The sequence below is a fragment of the Stenella coeruleoalba genome (assembly GCF_951394435.1).
Source record: "Stenella coeruleoalba genome assembly, chromosome: 12".
Lineage (NCBI taxonomy): Eukaryota > Metazoa > Chordata > Mammalia > Artiodactyla > Delphinidae > Stenella > Stenella coeruleoalba.
Window position 1 is genome coordinate 55,916,019 of NC_137158.1, and position 22,207 is coordinate 55,938,225.

Sequence of the window (22,207 nt, forward strand, 5' to 3'; positions counted from 1 at the left end):
TTCTTATGCTGATTAATCTCTTCCTCCAGCTTCCTGTGCCCTGGTCTAAGAAAAATGAGCCCAAAGGAAAGTAAGATTTTTTTTTCCTATTAAATTGCTCAGTGGTTCAAAAGATGAATAAATTGGAACTTCCTTTTTTTTGAAAGAGAACAAGTAGTTTTGCCAAGGACTCTTCACCCCCAAATCCAGCTAAGGCGCCCAAAGGGCTTCTCCTGGATCTCGAAGCTGGGTTTCTGAGCAGCACCACCTGCTGGTTCTACACGTGTCTTACTTCCTCGGCCCCAAATCTCTCTCTGGTGGACTTGCATTCTTTCAGAATTCTTCGGCACCTAACTACAAGTAAAGCAAAATATAAAGCAGTTAGAAGCGGCGAAACTGCAGCTCCCCAAAGATAGGAGAAGGTAGGCAACCTGCGGCGTGCGTCAGGAACGGGGCGTGGGGAACTAGGGCGGAGCTGGGCTTGAGCGAGCTCACGGGTGCGCGGCGCTGCTTCCGCATCGCGCGGCCCCGCCCCCCGCGACGCTACCGGCGGTCACGTGACGGCCGCGCGCGCGTCCGCGGCCGCTGCGGGCCCCGAGGCCGAAGAGAAAAGACTGCGAGGCGACCGCGGCTGTGGCCACAGAGGTGCGAGTAAGGGCGAAGCCCACTTGAGGGGCAGGGTGAAAGTTAGCCGCTCCGGGATCCTAACTTGGGGAGAGAAGTGATGGCCCGCGGTGTCACCTCCAACGGCGACACACTCTGGGTCGGCCCTGCGCTCCAGGCCTGAGAGGGGCGGCGGCGGCGGGGTCAGGGGCCGGTACGTAGGTGGACGCCCTTGGGCCGGGGGGACCGCGGCTGTTGCGCCGAGCCGGGGTGGGACAGCTCAGCCCTTTCCATCGCTCCCAGCTTGGCTGCTGTCACAGGCAAGAAGACGGTGACGGGCTCTGCGTTGCCTGGGGCCGCCGCAGCCCCTGCCCTGGGCGACAGCCTGGAGCTGGTCACGGTCCGGGTGCGAGAGGCGGAGCAGCGGCCATTACTGCGCAGCCTCTTCCGCCGGGGTCCTCGTCGCTGCCTTTGGTGGCAGCCAGGTCCCTCTCCTTTCCCCTCATCGGTGGTGTCAGGCCTCTACACGGGGACTTTGGGCCTCAAGATTTAGGGGCGGCAATGGTTTGAGGGGTATCCTACTCCCAATTTCCCGTGCGGAGGCTTCTACCCGGGCCTTGGGTCAGGGCGTAGAGTTACTGCATTTTGTCTTTTTCCGGAGTGTCTTTGGCTTCTTTCTCTTCTCTCTTTCCCTCCTCCTCCGGTTCAGTTTCTGGGTATTGCCTAATATGACGAGCAGTCCCTCGCCTTGCTCTCGTTAAGCCCAGCGCTGTTATTAAAGCATCAGAATCATTAAGAGATTTCTCAATACCCGTTGAGCCTCCAAAAACCTCGGTGCATCTTAACAGCGGAGGCTGTTGCTTTGTTCTTCTGGTTGCTGGGTGCGGAATTCTCTCCCTACCCCCCATCCCGACTGAAAGAGTACGGGTCTTATATTGTTGCCGCTGTTTTATTTTCCGTGGGCATCTAGAGAAAGGCTGAAAAATTGTTTTGAGTTTACACACACTTCTGGCAACTAGATCTTTTCCGCTTGATATCGCTTTTAATATGTTTTTCTTTTTCCTAAGTGCCATTTTAGTGAGCACTTATTTCTCAAGTTTCTAAAGTACGTACATTTTGTTTGTTAAGTAATATTTTGTTTATTAAGTAATATTAAAACTGTGGAATTGAGAGAAGAAAGCCAAGAAATGATAGAAAAACGCGTTGTCTTTGGATGATTGACATTTCAGGTACCCCTCCAATGTGTGTACTTTTAAAATAGAATTTGAAAGTATGACATTGGCGTTAAAAGCAGTATATACTTACGGAAACTGGAAGACTTAAAACTGTTTTTGTTTTTTTAATAAGTGAATCTATATTTAGACCTTTAAAAGACGTGGCATATAAGACCCAGGAGGAAAATGACCTGCACAAATAACAGGATTTATGATGTTGGCTTTGCTGTTTTTGTGACCAGCAAATACTGTTCGTGTTGAATGTCTGGGAGTGCTCTAAAAATCATGAAAATACGTCAAGTAATCCAATTTTAAAGAGCAAACCGGAAAAGTGAAAAACCACTTTAGAAATAGATTTTGCATGTTTGTTTTAGCTTGTACATCTTAAATTGGAGCATTTTGTTAAGCCGAATCTTTGATTTAGAATTTATGTTTCAAGTGGGCCAGTGTAAATTGTGGGCAAAATGAAAATAATGGCAAACATTTGTAGGATTTTGTTATTTACTCGGTTGTTAAAAACTTGGTAGAATTATAATCATCAGGAAAACTGTTTTTCCAAATAGCTGATCATGAGACAAGAGGAAGAAAAAAAGAATTTTTTTTTTTTTTTTTTTTTGTAGGAGACATGTGTCAACTGGTAAAGTATTTTGTTTTTGAGTTGTCGCAAGGATAGGGCAGATTTTTTTTTTTTGAAAGGATCTAAAAATGATTTCTTGACTTAGTAGAAGAAAAATATAGTATTAAATTTTTTCTTTTCACAATATTGATCTGCATAGAGAATATTATCCCATGTATTAGCAATTTACTAGCATAAAACACCTGACACACTGTCAGTTGGGTATTTGAATGCTTTTTTTTCCCCCAGTGTTAGTAACAGAAGGTGAACCTTTTCCATCCTCTTGCCTGGTTTTTGATTGTGCCCAAGGAACCTGATTTTGTGCGACCAGCTGGATTAGAAACAGTCTTTGTGGGTATGGAATCCATCTTATTTACATTCTGCTACAACCACCTGTGCTATTTATGGACTGTTGAGTGTTCATGGCTTATTACCCTTTGAGTTAGTTAAAACAAAACCCGTTGTTAAATCGTATTAATTAAAGTATTTAGAATTATGGAAGTGTAGAGTAGGGTGAAATAACAAAGACATGGGAGTTGTGACTTGACCAAGGTCACACAGATAATTAGCAGCAGAGCTTTTCTTATTTACAAAATGGTTGCAGGCTATGCAACTTCTGGTTTATGTGATTAAAAGACAGTACTTGTTCACATTCACATTTAATGTTTTGTTAAAATAAAATGCAAAGCCCACCTTTTTGGGTGGAAAATATAAAGATTTAATTCTTGGGTATGAAGATTGTGAAGGCCGGAGGTTGTCATACAGTAATGTTTTTTATGGGAAGTGTTAAACGCAGTGGTGGAAATAATTCTTTAACATAGAGTACTGTAAAATATTGGACCCCATTTAGTTGAAATGAGTTTTGACCGAAGACTTTTGTCTCCCAGTATGACGTGTGCTTTCAGTAAGCTGAGTTTTAGCAGGAGATGAGAAGGAAAGCTAAAAATGGAAACATTAGGGCATTTAGTTACATCTCTCAATTTGGGACTCTTCCTTAAGAAATATTAAGATGTATCTGCTGAATTACACCCGATCTCTCTCTCTCTGTTCCTTCTTTTACTGGTCCTTGCTTTTTGTTCTTTTTTCTTTTTTGACTTTGTATACCAAAAGTTGTAAGATTTGTAGTATTTTTCTTTTCTGTCACTGATACCTTTTATATAGAACATTTCCTGTTTTGTGTATTTTGAATAAAGAGTAAGAACTATTTTATTAAACATTAGCTGTTAGTATAATTGGAAAAATACAGGAAATCTTCAGATCTTTGTAATTTGATATTTTAACTGTTACATGCTTATCTTTTTCTTTGATGAGTTCTTTAAAAAAAGATAATCATTTATTTGAATCTATAATCTAAAAAAAACCTTTTTTTTTGACTCCATGACTGACTTGAAAAGTAGACTTGTGATTAAGCCTGTTTTCAGAGAAAATAACAGTAGGTGCAAATAATAGGAGCATGAATTTGTTGAGTGGTCACAAATTATAAATAATACAATATTCATTTTCAGTTATACTTAATTGGTTGAATGGGTAGATGATTTAAATTAACTGATACTCTCTAATCTCTTTTATATATTTTTAAATTCAGTCTGCCACTTTTTTTCTTTAGAATTGTTAAGGGGCAGAAATATCTCATTTAGTTCCATATGTTTTCTCTTTCTATGTTACCCTCCTAATGGTTCATTTCTGTATAAGTTTGCACCTTAAGAAGGAACCTTAACCCATTAGCTAATTGGTATTTGCATGTCAAAATATTGTGGCAAATTTTACTGTAATAATTCATAAATTGTGTTGACTTTGGTCATAATTTACAAATCATTCATTGCAGAAGGAATTATGTATGTTTACCAAATTAATTCTGGCCTGTAGTTAGAATTATACTATTCTTTTATCTTTAGTTGAAAGTAAAAGCCTCCCCCTCCTTCCATTAAAGAAAAAATATTTGGTTTCAAATGTAGAAGTTTTCTGAGGGCTACTTTACATGACTGTTCTGAATATTACTGATACATGCCATACCCTATGTTGTGCCCAATTGGCATTGTAATTCTCAGAGGCTAGAGTTGATGGATCTATTTGGTAGAATTGAGACTAGCTAAACCAGTCAGTTTTGATCACAGCAAAATATGCAATTTTCTTTTTCATCTGTGCCAGCAAAGGTGTGAGTAAAGTAACATGGAGTTCATTTTCTTTATTCAACAATTCTTGTAGTAAATTGCCAGTTTTGTGTTGGAAAAAACCTGTTGGTATGCAAGACATTCTAAACCTGCATTGCCAGTAGCCACTAGCCACATGGAGCTATTGAGCAAACTGTGTGGCTAGTCTGAATTGAGTTGTGCTATAAGTAAAATACACACTAGATTTCAAAGAGTGTACACACACACACATGAGTGTAAAATATCACATTAATAATTAATTTATATTAAATACCAGTGGAAATGGTAATGTTTAGAATATATTGGGTTAAATAAAATATATTCTTTAAATTAAATCTACCTGTTTTCTTATTATTATTGTTAATGTGGCTAATAGAAAATGTGAAATTACATATGTGGCTTGCATCATCTTTCTATTAGACAATGCTATTCTAGACCTTTTCTTTGAGATACAGCACATTGAGGAAAATATTTTTTTTAAGATATACTTGAGCTTGAATCTCATCTCCCAGTATTGATAGTTTCGTGATTTGGGGTTAAATCCTTGTGGGCTTGGGTTTCCTCATTTATAAAATTTCTCACAGAGTCATTTTGAGAATTCAATGATATAATGGGGCTACTAGTGCTTCCTGAACTTTAATATGCATATGAAATACCTGAGATCTGATTCTCTTGGTAGGGAGTGGGGCTTCAGATATTTTGTTTGTAAGGAACTCCCAGGTAATGCTGATGTTGCTAGTTGGGGACCACAGTTGTCATAGCTAGGATCTAGATGACTACATAGGTTTTAGTTCATTTTCCTCCCCTCAACCATTATCCATTTAGAGTCAGCTTTGAAATTTAGCCGTGGGATACAGGAATTGGAAAAGTCCCCATAGCTTGCAAGATTTACTAAAATTGGTTTTATTCCTAGATTTTTATCTGCATTCTGTAGAATTCATTGCCAGCAAATAAAGCTGGATAAATGATGTACTTGTCAAAAGATATAAAGATGGCATGAATTTTATATTTGTAAATGTAGTAACTCCCTCTGTTAGATTTTAAGTTGTTTAAAGAAAGGATTAGAGTTTAGATATCTTTATGTCTTTTGTGGTTGGGTGCCTATTCACAATTAGAATGCAAATGTTGTGTTATGTTAGTAAATAAATTTAGTTTTTCATTCATCCAAGAAATACCAGTTCAAGTTGTCAACAACTGATTGGCAGTTTACTGGCCGCTTAGAGATATAAATTGTCCTTGTCTTCAGGGGGCTCATGGTTTACTAGAAGAGTCAGAAGCGAACAGATGATTGCAGTGCATATGATAAATTCAGTAATAGAAGAATTACAAAATAGAGGGGAGGGAACAGTTTTTTGGAGGTAGTCAGAGAAAGGTAGTAGCGTTCTTTTTAGCCTTAAAAGAGGGAGACTATACCAGGCAGGAGGAAATACAGAACTACAAAGGGAAGTTTGGAGAACTGAGTAATTAGGTGTAAGTAGAGTATTAATTTGTGAGAGAGAGATAAGACTAGAGAGTTATTTAGGTTTCAGGTCTTTAAGACTTTTGAATATTGTTCTAAGGAGCTTTACCTTTGTTGTATAGGCTGGAGAGCCCATATAGGGCTTCGTGTATAGAAGGCTTCATTTTTCTTTTTAAGTCTATCACACTCAGAGACTTGGTGAATAAATTTAAGGGGTGATACTGAAGCAAGATAATCAGGCTGAACAGTAGTCCAGGAGAGAGAGGATAAAATTCTAAACTAGGGGATTAGCAATGGCAAGAGAATGGAGGATAGATTCCAAAGGTGTTAGGGATGAAAGTTGACAGAATTTGGTGTGATGTGTTAGGAGGGGAATGAGGAAAAGAATTTTGTTTTTCTCTGTCAGCACTCATTGGTTAAGGCATGGAAGCTAAGATGTCACATTGTTAGATATATGCAGAGATGGGGGTGTGTAGAGTATGTGTAGATGAGAGACAGAGATATGAGAGAACCAAGCATTCTCTTAAGAAGTTAAAATGGTTGGGCTCCAGATTGGGCAGGAAAGGAAATGAGATCAGGTATTGGAGAAAGGAAAGGAGGTGGTCAAGAGACTGGAGGGCCCCTTGAAATTAAAGAGTGGGTGTGGGAATGAATAAGTGAGCTGAAAGGACCGGAGCTTGTGATCTGAGAGTGAGATTAAGATTTTATAGAGGCAGTAGTTTTAGGAGGCATCTAGTTCCAAATGTGGCCATCATATTTTTTTGGGGGGAGGGGGGTGATGAAGTTCATTGAATTTAGGATTTTAGGAATTGAAAAACAAGGACAGTGTTTCTCAAATTGTATTCGATGGACTACCTGCATCAGCATCACTTGAGGTGAGATTCCTGGGCTGAAACCCATCTCTACTGGCCTACAGTATCTCAGGTTAGAGCCCGAGAATGTGTATTTCTAACAAGCCACCTCTGTGGGGCAAGTTCAGGAACCTCTGAGTTAGGTGTTGAGTGGTTTATTCTCAAGGATATTTAAATAGGTTCATAGTGAGATGTCAGGAGATAAGATGAATAGGATGACCAGTAGTGAGTAGATTAAGTCAGTACCTTAAGGGTTAAGAGAGAACAGCTATAGGGGATTATAGCCAATGGTTGGAGACTTCAAAGAATAAGTGGGGTTTTTTGGTTTGTTTTTAAGAGTAATGATGTTAGAATAGTAGAGTGTTTCCTGCTGTCCTGTGTGTGAAACTGGACAGTTTCTATTTTGAGTAGGCTACAGGAGGGAAGTGAATGATGGAGGGTAAAGTGAAAGCGCTGTGGAGGAAAGTCAGGACAGTGGAGTCCTTATCATGTAAAGACTAAGTTCTAAAGTCAGAGTAAAACAAAAAGTCATGTTGTTTAGAAACCCTTTCTAGTCAGTTACTTTTGAAAGTTCTCCAGTTTTGAAACAGATTGCATACTGTTTGGTCTGTTAAACATTTGGTGAGATACGCTGGCTTGTATTTAAAGGCCATATATCGTCTTAAATACTAAAATTACAAATTTTTTAGGGAGATGGATTCCCACACTGTGCGGCACATGGAACTGAAAGAGTATTTGTCTCTCCTGTCTTGTGGTCACTGTGAAGCCCGTCATCTCTTTAGTCATCACGTATGCTTGATTCTAATTTCTTTGTGGTAAAATGAGCCTCCCACAGTGGGCATGATGAAGTGGAAGGAGGAAATACTAAATGGGAAGAAAGAGGATTAATGGCTGAGATGATGCTTTAGTTGGTGACTCTGGACTTCCTGGACAACAGGCATCTTGAGAGAAGGTTGGCTTAAACTTGGACATACATATAAATACCAGGAGGTCCTAGTTAATGTGATGATGACCTTGCCTTCCCATACATTACCTTCTTGTAGGAAGGCAGTGGCTATGGAATACATTCCATGTGGGCTACTTTGTCTATAAAGAACTTGTTTCACTTAAATTTTTTTTCTTGTGGTGAAATATATCAGTTGGCCATAGATGAGTTTATTTCTGGACTCTCTCTTCTGTTGGTATCTTTGTCTGTCCTTATGCCAGTACCACCCTGTCTTGATTACTATAGCTTTGTAGTAAGTTTTGGAATCGAGAAGCTTGAACTCACCAACTTTGTTCTTTTTCAAGATTATTTTTGGCTATTTGGGGCCCCTCACAATTCCATATGAATTTGAGGATTTGTTTCTTCATTTCTGAAAAAAAGGCTCTTGGAATTTTGATAAGAATTATGTTTAATCTGTAGATCACTTTGGATAGTTTTGTCATCTTCATAGTCTTCCAATCCATGAACACCAGTTGTCTTTCCATTATTTAACTCTTCTTTAATTTCTTTCAGCAGTGCTTTGTAGTTTTCAATGTACAAGTCTTTCACCTCCTTGGTTAAGTTGATTTCTAGGTATTTCATTCTTTTAGATGCTATTATAAATGGCATTGCTTTCTTGATTTCCTGTTTGAATTGTTGACTGCTAGATACAGAACTGACTTTTTCGTGCATTGAACTTATAATAAACTGCAATTTTGCTGAATTTGTTTATTAGCTTTAGTAGCTTTCTTGGGGATTCTCCAGAATTTTCTATATAGAGAATAGAGAAAATTTTACTGTCTCTGCAAATAGTTAATGGTTTTACTTCTTCCTTACCAATTTGTATGCTTTTCATATCTTTTTCTGGTCTAATTGCTCTGGCTAGAACTTCCAGTAAAGTGTTGAATAGCAGTGGAGAAAGCAGGCATCCTTGTCTTGAAATTTTTCCACTTTTGAGATAAAATTTGCCAGTGAATTTTGTTAAATGAAGAATCATACATAATTGACTGAAATTAATTTTTAATGTTGTTGATCTTAGTCTGTAGAGAAGTTGATGTTGAAATTTTTCTTTTGCAGCACAGGATGATCCAGCAATGGAGGAGAAAATACTGCAAACTGGCTGATTGCTCGTGAAGAAGATGTTTTATTTTTGTGACAGTCATCTGTGGGATCTGTAGTAGAAATGTAAGTATGGCATCATGTTTGTTCCAAAGCTGCAGTAAATTAAGTGGACTGGTATAAAATGTAATAAATCAAGTATCTGTCATAGTTAGTTTTAATTATACAAAATGAGCATTTTATATAACGTTTAGATCTTTGAGTTGACAATTTTATTCACATTAAATTATTATTAATGTAGATTTCCAAAAAAAAAATCTCTTCATAGGGAAAAAATCTCTATTAAAAAGTGGAACTGAAGACAGAGAAATTTGCTCATAGAAGGCTAAAAAAAAACTGGAAAGAGCTCCAGGTCTTCTAGGTTCTACTTTTTCTTTACAGAGTAATTTACTTAAATAACCAAGCTAAGGAGATAATATCAGGCTTTATAAATAAGAAAGACTTATGGGTTATAAAATACTAGTTATTAAAAACATGTTTCAGTAAAATAAATAGTTTTTTTTAATTAATTGGTTCTTTTAACAAGTTAGTACATGCATTTTAATTCCTATTGGAGTCACTGTAGTCCCCAGTTTTACCAGTTCTGTTTTCCTATCAGTTTCTCTTTGTGAAGTATGCTTTAAAATGTTACTGCTACCTTGATCTTGCCCATATTGAACTTCATTCTGTTATTGATGAAACTTTTTCACACAATGAACATCATATTTCCGTCTTCCAAGTTGATATGAAAAATATCCAACTTGAGTCATTCATGAAAAATGCAGTGAACACTTTACTTTTACAGTTTTGGTGATAACAGTGTTTAATATACTTGACCAGAGAGTGACCCTTGTAGATACTATTTCATATGTTCTCCCAGTTTGACATATAACTATTGTTATCTACTTTTCCAATATGGTGCTTTGATTATATATTCCTATTAAAAGTATGACCATATCATTCTTAGTCAATGTTGAGAATTTGATAAAAGACAGTTGAAACCAGTAAGCATTTTTTTTAAAATTGGGACAAATATATTTTTTATTTAACCCTGTTCATGTATTGTCTATCTATATACATATGTATATTTTTTAATCCTGTAGGTCAGATAGTCTGACCATCAGACTATCATGGCCATCAAGGAACTAGACTGTGGTGTAGTCAGTAAGACACATATGTAATTAATAATTATATAGTGGAAGAAATACTGTATTGAGGCAACAATAAAATGCTTTCAGAACTGAGAGGATTTATTCCATCTGAAGGGTTCAGAGTGAACAGGGAACTTTTGGTTTGGTCTTAAAGAATGAATAGAATTTTAACAATCTGAGAAAACTAGGAATTATTTTTTAAGCCAAGGGAATGGGGAAGGGCACAGCTGCCTAAATATCAAGGTATCTTAGGGGAGTCGGGGAGCAGTCCTATGTGTGAAGGTGGAGTGGGAAATAGAGACTTCACAGGGAATGAGTGTTTATTTAGTGCCTACTTATTGCCAGGTGCTTACTGGGTATTTTACTTGGATTACTGAATTCAGTCACAAGATGGTAGTAGCCTTATTTACTGATGAAGAAACAGAGATGAAGTCATTTTCCCTGGGTCAGTGTTTACCAAATATCTCTGAGAATAATCTACTAGGGCACTTGTTGAAAACTGAGTTTTAGACTCTAACCCAGATGTGTCCAGATTTCCAGGAGAGAGCACACCAGCTAATTCTTATCTTTAGAGAAGTTTGGGAAACACTGTTCTAGGTCAACAGTAAGAATAAATGATAGATTTTAACTAAGTCTGTTATACTCTGAAGGCTATGTCAGTATAATTGAAAGCCAGTGTTTAGGAATTTCTGTGGGATTATGTAGGCAATAGAAAACTATTGAAGATTGAGTGGGGGGAGACTAATTAGACATAATTGAACTGAGGAAAGATGAAGAAGAAAGGACTGAGGTCAGGAAGGCCACTTGGGAGGTCAGTATTTTGTACAAGAGTGTGTCCAAGAGGCCAGAATTAAGGTCACAGCTTTAAAGGGAACACATTCTAAAGAAGTTTCTGTTGCAGAAAAGCAAAGTGGCCAAGGAATAGGGGAGCACTGAGGATGACTCCCAAGTTTTATCCAAGATAGAGACCAAAGGAGGAGGGTGTAGGTTTAGGGGAGCAGATAATTTTGGTTTTATTAATGTTTGGTTTCAGGTGACTGGAGATACTGAGGTAGACTTTTTGAATACAGAATTGGAAATACAGATTTTAGGTATCTAGAACAGTTCTGGATATTAGATTTGGGGACTCATGGGGGTTTATATATATATACTATATATCTACTGAGTATTCCAAACTAATACATATATATAAGTTTGGAATATTCAGTAGATTGTCTAGGCATGGAATGTAGTATGAAAATTTGGTCACCCACAGAGCCCCTGTGAGGAATACTGGTATTTAAGGGAAGCTAAAGAAGGTAGAAAAAAAATGATAACAGAACGGAGAATTAGGAGAGAGTACCATCATGGAAATGAATAATATAAATTTTTAGAAAAAGAGTCGATGGTTAATAATATCATTTAGTTCAATGGGATCGAATAGATCAGACTGAAAGAGGTCATTAGACTTAGCATATTAGTTGATTTTGAAATTTAGGGATGGAGAATATTAATCGAAATCTTGGAGGAATTGGGATGGTTTAGCTTTGAAAACTAGCAGTGCCCCATCCTGAGCCAAGAGGAATGATGATAAGGTAGAGTGAAGATAAAAATAAATTTTGAGGAGTCATTCATACCTAATTTCTTAATAAGGGAGTCCAGAATATCTCTTTACTAAGAGGTTGGAGGAGTTTTGTAATAGTCTTTGTGGGAATAGGGAAAGAAAGATGTCTTAGCTGAGTAAAAAGTAATTGATAGCAGGCTTGATGGATTCTGGGAATCAAAATAGCTAATCAGTGTATGGTGCTCACAATTTTTGCACCATATATTTCACTACAAATATGGAAATTTTCATAAGTTGAAGAGTAACTTTTATAAGTTCTCTCCTTGCTTGACCCTTCTTTTTTGCAAATGTCTCCCCTTGTGGCTTTCGAGGTGGCAGTCTTACTTTATTCCCCATTCCTCTCTGACCATTCCTCCCATCCTTTGCCTCACTTATAAATGTTGGAGTAATCCAAGATTCTATCGCTGGCCCTTTTGTGTGCACTCTCTAACAGGTTTAATTTGGGCATTTGTACATTTTCATGTCCCAAGAACCATGTATGTGTTGGTGGCTCATGAGACTTCTTTCTGCTTAGATTTCTTCAGAGCACCTATCTAGTAAACTCAACTGTCATCTACCTGTCTTCATCTGAAGACTTTATAAATATCTCAAAGTCATTATGTCAGAACTCGCCTCAAGTTCCGAATCTTGATGAATGATGCCATATCCATCAGTAACTAAATGCTTTCATTTCTGTTTCCTTAGTATTTCTTATATTCTATTGTTGGAACCTTACATCTGTCCCCCCCCCCCCCAATTATCTTATACCTGGATTACTCAAATTTTAGTTTCCTTTTAGCCCCATGACACCAAGTCTTCCTCCAAACTCCTGTCCAAATGGTCTTGATAAACTACTAAACTGTAACTTCCTAACATAAAACCTTTCAATGAATTCCTGTTGCCTCCTTAAGGGTTCATATATGGACCAGCTTCATAGAGATCCTTGAACTCCTTGATGTTATATGTAAGATTTCCTTAATAAGACTGTGACCTAAAAATGTTTAAGAACCATGTGTATTTAAAATAAGTGTTTAAACTTACTAAGATAGCGTAATGTACAAGGTCTTTGCAATACTTCCTGCATAGTACATTTCATCCATTCAAAATGTATCTTTCCCCTCCCTGCTAGTTACTGGGGAGTACAAAGGAAGAAATGGTATCTGTTACACTTATCAGAAACCATTAGGTAATGTAGTGTTCTTCAACTTAACTTTGATGGCAGTTTGATTATCCATTTCTCTGCTAGCGCCATGAGCATGGTAGATGCTCAGACACTTTCTCTGTTCAAAACTGAAAAGGAGTAAGGAGAAATACGTGACAGCTCTTGCAGCAGGTGATAAAAATGTCATTCCTTTATCAGTCTGTGAAATTTCTTAGTAACTTCCTGAAGTCTTTCCTAAAATTATTGATGGTGGTTCTTATATTTGGATAGTCATGATTATTTTAGAGGCATTCTGTAACAGTTAAGGGTAAAGACTATGAAGTCAGATCACCTGGATTATGAAACCTAGATTTGAGGCTGGCTCCATCACTTAATGAACTTTGGGTATTTCTTCACCTGAACTTTCTGTACCTCAGTTTCCTCATCTGTAAAATAAGGAAAATAGTGGACCCATTTCGTAGGGTGATAAGAGGATTAGATATAAAGTGCTTCGCAAAGTATCTGCCACATATTATGCAATCAGTAAATGTTAGTTGTTATATTTTAATGTAATGACATATGCATCAACAGACATCCAACAGAAATTAAACACCCACCAATTACAACACACTGTACAATAGGAAAAGTTAAGAATTTTGTCTTAAGGACTTAGGAATGGTCATTGTTAAAATTAAAATTTTAATGTTATATTTTTAACTTGTATTAAACCTCAAACTCTTTATATTCCAGCAGAACTAAAGATTTGAGGAATTTTTTTTTTTTTTTTTTTTTTTGCGGTACGCAGGCCTCTCACTGTTGTGGCCTCTCCTGTTGCGGAGCACAGGTTCCGTATGCGCAGGCTCAGCGGCCATGGCTCACGGGCCCAGCCGCTCCGCGGCATGTGGGATCTTCCTGGACCGGGGCACGAACCCGTGTCCCCTGCATCGGCAGGCGGACTCTCAACCACTGCGCCACCAGGGAAGCCCTTGAGGAATTTTTTTTGTTTTAAAAAATAGTCAAAGTTTTGGGAAGGAAGATGACATTCTTTTTTGGTAGGTCTGCGCAAAAGATGTTGCAGTACCTTATTCTTTATTCCTTTTTTTATGTTTTTAATTGGATTCTGAGCCCAGAATTAAAAACCTGACTTTTAATATTTTGTAGTTTTTAATTGCTGGCAGAGATTTCTTCAATACTATGTAAGCTAAAGGTCTTTTTCATTTATAGTAATTTTACCTTTCTTTTGACTAATGAAATGTTTTTAAGAAGATTAAACAAAATCTGAATACTTGGAGATTTCCACTGAATCTGCCCATATCCCTCTATATTTGGTCTTGTTGAAGAGAGAAGCCTTACTAGCATTAATAGATGTTTATTTGTCTTCCGGAAATATTTTACATAGTTTAGACGAAGAATGGGATTTATGCTTAAAAGTCATATCACACTAAGAGTTCAGTTAGTAAGAAAGTCTTGGAAAATGAGTGAAAGAAACATTTACTATGTTCTTCAGCAGAGTTGGACTAACGTAATTCCAAATTTCTACATATTATTCTTAATTTAGTAACCAGGAAATAAATTCCCTTTTTCAAAATGATCTCTGAAGTTTCCTGAGACATTTACTAGTTAGGGAATACTACTCTTTGATTAGCATTCTCTTTATCAAATTCTTGCTCTACAAAAAGGAAAGGAAAAAAAGCATTTCTTACACACCAGTATGATCCTCTGAACATACTCAGTCTCCAGCCTATTTGAAGATCATTGAAACTATGCAAAGAAAAAAAATCTGTTTTGTAGAGTAGATTAAAATGGTAATGAAAATTACCTTGAAGTGTGTCTATAGATAGGCAGGCTAGTGGGTTGCTTTGTCTTTATCTTGTTAAATATCTTAATGGTATCTTGTCCACTGTGTGTGCCTCATCCAGAGCTATGTAAAAAGTATAAGTTCTCTCCGTTTCTTAGTTGGTGATAGACTAGGAGTGTACTTGGTGGGCTAAACAGAATCAGAATTTGATGTTTGCTATGGCAAATTGATAGTTTAAAGTGCTTTAGGTGAATGAAACTTTAACTATCTTGTGTCTGTCTGTTTTCTGATGAAGTTTATCCAATTCTACTTCATTCTAATGAGGGAACCAAAATACCTGCCCCAAAAGAATTGTTTTGCCTTTCTAAATAAGCATGTTGCTTTCACAGTTCATGTCTTCCCCTGGGATGGCTGTAATTGCTTTTTTTAGTTTGTTAATTATATGTTTACGTTTATTTGTGCATGCAAGAGTAAGAGTCATATAAAATATTGATCATGTTAAACAGGATGGAGAGTAATGTTTTTAGGTTGAAAACTTCCTTTTTGTAGATAACCGCATCTAATGGAAGATCGACTTTTGGGTTAATTTTACTTAAATACAACAGGGTTTGGGATTATGTATCTTTTAAAAGTATGGCATTCATCCAGGTTACACTGTTGGATATTTTATTTACATTTTACATTTATTTACATTTATCTACATTTACATATAGACATTTTCTTTTTAAAATTTTAAATTTATTGGCCTGTCCTTTGCCCAGAGGGTACCTAGATAGTTTAGGATATGGACTTACTGTATATGAGATGTTGCTATTGTTGTTTCAAAGTACTGATGAGCATTAGCCCATTTCAACATTTTGTCTTCCGAATAGAATCAAACATCTGTCTTACTCAGTTAAATTACTTGTGGATGAAGGGCGTCCTTATTTTCTTTTTCTTACTTGGGCTTCAAATAAATATGGAGATTTAAAAAAAGATTTTCAAGAATTGCATTGACAACTGATTTCTTTAACTTAAATTGAAAGGGATGAAAGAATATATGTACTAATTGTTCACCCTTTCTACAGCTGATTTTAGTTCTTTTTGTTATGAAAATGTTTAAAGTTATCCTGAGATTTAAATGTAGCGATAGGACCTGATGAATTAAAACTAGGTAGCCAGTGCCTTACAACTGTTTTCAGAGTTCTTTTCCTGAGCACGGCCTATATATAGCTTTTGCCAACAAACAGAAAAGTGAGAAGCTAAATTCAGTTAGCAAGTATTTATTAGGTACTGTGTGATGAGCATGTATTAGATATCTTAGAAAAGGGAATTTTGAGTCAAAACATGAATTTTTCCTGTTTTACTGATGAGAAAACTGAAGTCCCAGAAGCATGGTGTGTGAGATATTTTTTCTTTTAAATCTCTTAAAGGTACATTGGGCACTGAGTGTAGTATTTGGCCAAATTGAAAGTAGTGTACATAAACTGTTACCACAGTGTAAGACTACCTGGGGCAGACAAAAGTATTCTGAATCGTTTGCTAAATGACAAATGAAATATGTGGTATTCTGTCTCTTGCCATTTTGGAAAGTAGTTAGATTTTGTATTCAAGCAATACATATGAGTTTTTGAGAGCCTAACAAAATATTCTGTGTACAGCCAGTTCATTTTAGGGGAAATAGGTGGGGGATATTAATTGACCGGTTGAGAAGCATGTGCTTTCACTTATAACTCAGATTGTTAAATTACAAAATCTTTGAAGGCATAAGTGTATCTCAGAATACTCTGAAGCTCCTGTAGTGCCTAATGACACATATTAAGAGGTCATATTTGGTTGACTTAGAATTTACCATAGGTTAGGAAAAAGTTGTATTTTACTAGGTTCTGTAACTTAGAATTTCTGGTAAAGGAGTTGATTGGAAGTGAAATTAAAGGTTAAAAAAAGATTGGAAATTAAGCATTTCATGGAGATCAGTTCTTTCCCTTGAGACTGTGTGTTGCTTCCTTTTCTAGATAAGTGCAGTCTTTTCAAAAACTTACTATCATTTTGAACCTTGCCTGTTGAGGAACCAAGGACACAGAAAAAGCAGTAAGAGAATGTATTTTTGTTTGATTAGATGTACTGTGATGAAAGCCTAAGAGATAAGTGTAAACATTTTTACTGACTATATCTTTTGTAACTATTGAACCCATTTTTGAGAACTTGATCTTGGGAAAAAAGCAAATATCCTTATGGTGATTAAATTCTAAATATTCCGTATTTAAAATGGTAGAACCACTCACTTTAAGCAGAGATTAAAGTGGAGAGAGAGATTGCCACTCACTTTAAGCAGCAGTTAATTAAGGGTTGCTAGTCTCTGTAAGGTCTTCACCTCCATTTCTCAGTCTTTCACTTATCACTCATATACACCCTCTTATCATTTTCTCCCCCTTTAAAATATCTGTGGTTTCCTATTACTATGGGATTAAACCAAATCAGATGTTTCTTTAGCAGGGCACAATAAGGTTTTCAGGTTGGGCATCTGGTTACCTTTTCAGCTTAATTTCCTGCTGCTCCATTGCTTATGACTCAGTGCTTTGCACATGTCTCTGCCTTGAATCTCCTCCACTCCCCAGCCTCCTGCACCCCAAATTTTCTAACCTATGTCTATCCTCTCATCTCTCTTATCATTGTTACTTTTAATAAGTATACTAACACATTTCAGTTATTGCAGGAATCAGGTCACATTGTGAATATCTGCTTGTTTGCATGTACGTTTCTATTTAACAGAGTAGGTATGTGTCTTATTCATCTTTAGATCCATCAATACTCAGAATTGTATGCGGACCATAGTAGTAGTTTAATAAATGTTTATCTGAATCAGTAAGGTGGAAGTTCCAAATTTTATACCAGTGTTTAAGCTTTATACATCCAGTTTGACAAATCTTTTTTATTTTTTAATTTTTAAAAATTTTTATTGGAGTATAGTTGATTTACAGTGTTGTGTTAGTTTCAGGTGCATAACAAAGTGAATCAGTTATACATACACATATATCCACGATTTTTTTTTTTTAGATTTTTTTCTCATATAGGCCCGTACAGAGCATTGAGTGGAGTTCCCTGTGCTCTACAGCAGATTCCTATTAGTTACCTATTTTATATATAGTAGTGTGTATATGTCAGTCCCAATCTCCCAATTTATCCCTCAAACTTATGGTACCTTATCCCCTGGTAAACATAAGTTTGTTTTCTACATCTGTGACTCTACTTCTGTTTTGTAAATAAGTTCATTTGTACCCCTTTTTTTTTGGATTCCACCTGTAAGTGATATCATATGATATTTGTCTTTCTCTGTCTGACTTCACTCAGTATGACAACTCTAGGTCCATCCATTTTACCACAAATGGCATTATTTTGTTCTTTTTTATGGCTAATATTCCATTGTATATATGTACCATATCTTCTTTATACATTCCTCTGTTGATGGACACTTAGGTTGCTTCCATGTCCTGGCTGTTGTAAATAGTGCTGCAGTGAACATCAGGGTGCATGTATCTTTTTGAATTACGGTTTTCTCAGGGTATATGCCCAGTAGTGGGATTGCTGGGTCGTGTGGTAGTTGTATTTTTAGTTTTTTAAGGAACCTCCATACTGTTTTCCATAGTGGCTGCACCAGTTTACATTCCCACCAACAGTGTAGGAGGGTTCCCTTTTCTCCATACCCTTTCCAGCATTTATTGTTTGTAGATAGTTTGACAAATCTTTGGTTTTTTTTTTCCTCTCTCCTTCCTCTTCAGGGCAACTTCGGTATGCATGTCATTTTCTCCCATGGTCTTATATGATTGTAACATTTGTTGAGCTTTTTTTTTTTTTTTTTTTGGTGGGGTGGTTTCCCACCTAAGTTTCATGAATTCATGGAGGCTTTCTCAAGAGAGATATAAGATGGGTAGTAGTTTGTCCATGGGGGGGCATGAGAGGCGAGAAATGAAGAAATATTCCGTATAGAGAAAACCTGTTATTGGAGGGAGTAGCCACTGTGGCTGGAAGCCTGATCAAGGGGAAGTTTGATGTGAGATGAGGCTGGCGTGGGAGCTGGCATCCAGACCATGCAGGGCATATAGATCCTGGTCTTTAACCTAAAATCAACCTTTTAAAAAGGGGTAAGGCTGGACCCATTAAAAGGCATATGCAGTAATTTAATAAATAGTGTTTGCTTGGTGACTAGGGAAGGGTAGAGGTGGATAGTAGATGGATTTAGGGGATATTTAGGAGATAAAATATAAAACTTGCTTATGTTGTGGTTGGGGAGGGGTTAGGAGAAGGACAACTTCAAGGATGGATTTCTGGCTTGAAAAGCAGATGAATAGAGGTGTCTCCAGAGGGGCATTTAGGGAGTGAGTAAATAAGGAGGAAGCAGATCATAAATTCAGTTTTTGTGCCTTCAAGACATCCAAGAAGAGATCTAAAATAGGCAATTAAAAGTATAGGTATAGGGCTGAAAGGAGAGACCTGGGCTGGTGATTGTCAACTTATGAGTCGGTAACAGTTGAAGCCATGAATATAGATAAGATTATCTTGAAAGAGTATAGCAAGAAGAGCATATATATGGTTTAGAAAGAGGCAGCAACAACAGGAAAGGCCATAAGAAGAGAGTGTTTCACAGAGGGGGAATGAAATGACTGGTTTAACCAGTGTTTTTAGATTATACAGCAGAGAAAGGGAATTTCTAGAATTTAAACTCTGGTATTGATTTCATATGGTCTCCTTGTCAAGTACCAAAAGTACATTAATACATGGCAATATTTGCAAAACTGCACCTAGTAGTATCCTAAAAGGCTACAAAATTTGTTACTTTCTGCAATTGTAACGTGAATTACTTTTAGCGATTTTCTGTTTCTCTGCTTTCCAGACTGATTGTAAAAGTCTAGATGGGTTGTATTGATACATTTTAAAATCTTTGCATTTAGTTCTATCTTGTAAGTTCTGTGAATAAATAGAAATGGTGTATTTATTTGAAATCTATACTTTGGTTGTATGTTTTTATTCTTGGCTTAACATTTGTGTGCCTCATTGCCACCCACAAGTAAAAATTAATACAAATCAAAAAGATTTTTCTGTACAAGTTAGAGTTTTTTTCTCTACTTTCATTTTTGTATCCCCATTGTCTAGGATGTGGCTTGCATGTAACAGGTACTTAATGTTTTCTGAATTGTTGAATTAAGATATTGGAAGAGTTAAAACAAGATTTTAATACTATATGTATTTTCTCTCATTTTCTCAGGATGGCTGGCTGTGGTGAAATTGATCACTCAATAAATATGCTTCCTACGAACAGGAAAGCAAATGAGTCCTGTTCTAATACTGCACCTTCTCTAACTGTCCCTGAATGTGCCATTTGTCTGCAAACATGTGTTCACCCAGTCAGTCTGCCTTGCAAGCATGTTTTCTGCTATCTGTGTGTGAAGGGAGCGTCATGGCTTGGAAAGCGATGTGCCCTCTGTCGACAAGAAATTCCCGAGGATTTCCTTGATAAGCCAACCTTATTGTCACCAGAAGAACTCAAGGCAGCAAGTAGAGGAAATGGTGAATATGCATGGTATTATGAAGGAAGAAATGGGTGGTGGCAGTATGATGAGCGCACTAGTAGAGAGCTGGAAGATGCTTTTTCCAAAGGTAAAAAGAGCACCGAAATGTTAATTGCCGGGTTTCTGTATGTTGCTGATCTTGAAAATATGGTTCAATATAGGAGAAATGAACATGGACGTCGCAGGAAGATTAAGCGGGATATAATAGATATACCAAAGAAGGGAGTAGCCGGACTTAGGCTGGACTGTGATGCTAATACCGTAAACCTAGCAAGAGAGAGCTCTGCTGATGGAGCGGACAGTGTATCAGCACAGAGTGGAGCTTCTGTTCAGCCTCTAGTGTCTTCTTCTGTAAGGCCCCTGACGTCAGTAGATGGTCAGTTAACAAGCCCTGCAACACCATCCCCTGATGCAAGCACTTCTCTGGAAGACTCTTTTGCACATTTACAACTCGGTGGAGACAGCATAGCTGAAAGGAGTCATAGGGGGGAAGGAGAAGAAGATCATGAGTCACCATCTTCAGGCAGGGTACCAGCACCAGACACTTCCATTGAAGAAACCGAATCAGATGCCAGTAGTGATAGTGAGGATGGATCTGCGCTTGTTGCGCAACACTCCTTGACCCAACAGAGACTTTTGGTTCCTAATCCCAACCAGACAGTATCTGATCGATCTGATCTATCAGGAACTGATCGATCTGTGGCAGGGGGTGGAACAGTGGGTGTCAGTGTCAGATCCAGAAGGCCTGATGGACAGTGCACAGTAACTGAAGTTTAAGTAAAAAAGTTTTCAGATCCATGCTCAAGGTAAAAATGGTTATCTGTAAATTTCTGCCCACATAACATTATACTCATCCCTAGTAGTGCATTTTGGGAGTTGGGGTGGGAAGGGGTATGGTAAGGATAGACCTGTAATTAAAATGTCTAACATGTCTCTGTTGAGAAATTTATTTAATATAAGGAACTTGGGTGTTAATAGTTGAGAGCTGTTTAGTAGTAACCCAGTTTTCTTGAGGTCTGTTTATAGTTTTTTTAAATATCTTCAGTTCTTTTGGCCAGCGTGTATTATTTGTGCATTAACGATCCTCATCTGACTCTTGCATTGTCATATTTTTCTGCATGGAATGACATAAAACCATTACTAAAATTTGGCACCTATGAGATGTCTGGGATCAGTATGAACAAGCAGCTTAATTAATGTGAGCATAGATGTGAATTTGGGGGTTTAAAATAGATGAATAACAACTATTTAATAGTAAAGTTACTGAAATGGAAATGTAAAGAAAACAGCTTATAACTTATGTTTCAGAATCTTGTCTGTAACACACTTCATGGCGTTCCCATAGGCTTTGCAGTCTAGTCCTTGTAGTTTGAGGTGTCTTGATCCACATTTTTCTTTTTGATTACAGACTTTATAATTTAATAAATACTAGAGTTTATCAAAATTAATCTGTCTCTTGTTTGAGTCTGGAAGGGGATGGAAACATTTTGACATCTGTGGCCAAAAGGTCAGTAAAAAGGGGGTGATTTGAATTGGTGGTGTATTCAGCTTACATAGTCACCTGCTCAGAAAAGTTTGATTTCTTCATAGAGAATATTTAAACAGAGTCTACAGGGAATGTTCATGGAATAAATATGTATGGAAATAAACCTAAAGCCTGTGAGACTTAAAGGCCTTAAATAACTGATAGTAGAGACCGTGTATATATATTAGATTTTCTTTGCCAGTATTCATTAATGGCTAACCCTAATCTGAATTAAATGGTAGGCTTATTTTTAAACAGCATTAGTAGACACAAAGTGATTCAACACAAAATGTTGTACAATCTGTATAGCAAGGTAGGAAGCATTGGGTTAACTTGGTAATCCAGAATTTGATTCTGAAGAAAAGTAACGTGAGCTTCTCTTCTGTATTTTCCTAAGTAAAACAGTAGGATCACAAAGCATACGCAAGTTGTCTTTAATATGATTTTTCAAAGGTGAATTGAATGTTACAGTAGCAAATATAAATTGTCATTTATTTTTTTACATATTTATTGGAGTATAATTGCTTTCA

The 22,207-nt window shown here is 37.1% G+C and overlaps 1 protein-coding gene across 5 annotated transcripts; it reads left to right on the forward strand.

Annotated features, from left to right (window-relative positions):
* The first annotated feature begins 415 nt into the window (after positions 1-415).
* Positions 416-22,132, forward strand: RNF146 (ring finger protein 146). 5 transcript variants are annotated; one of them, XM_079939740.1, is made up of 4 exons: positions 416-624; positions 8,914-9,021; positions 16,601-16,676; positions 19,849-22,132. In XM_079939740.1, exon 4 carries the CDS (start codon positions 19,850-19,852, stop codon positions 20,927-20,929), a length of 1,080 nt encoding a protein of 359 aa, XP_079795866.1. In that variant the 5' UTR covers positions 416-624; positions 8,914-9,021; positions 16,601-16,676; position 19,849; the 3' UTR covers positions 20,930-22,132. The 5 variants fall into 5 exon arrangements, with proteins under 5 accessions (XP_079795866.1, XP_079795863.1, XP_079795867.1 ...); XM_079939741.1 differs by having other exon boundaries at positions 541-624; positions 8,919-9,021; XM_079939737.1 differs by lacking the exon at positions 16,601-16,676 and having other exon boundaries at positions 419-624; positions 19,849-22,131.
* The last annotated feature ends 75 nt before the right edge of the window (positions 22,133-22,207 follow it).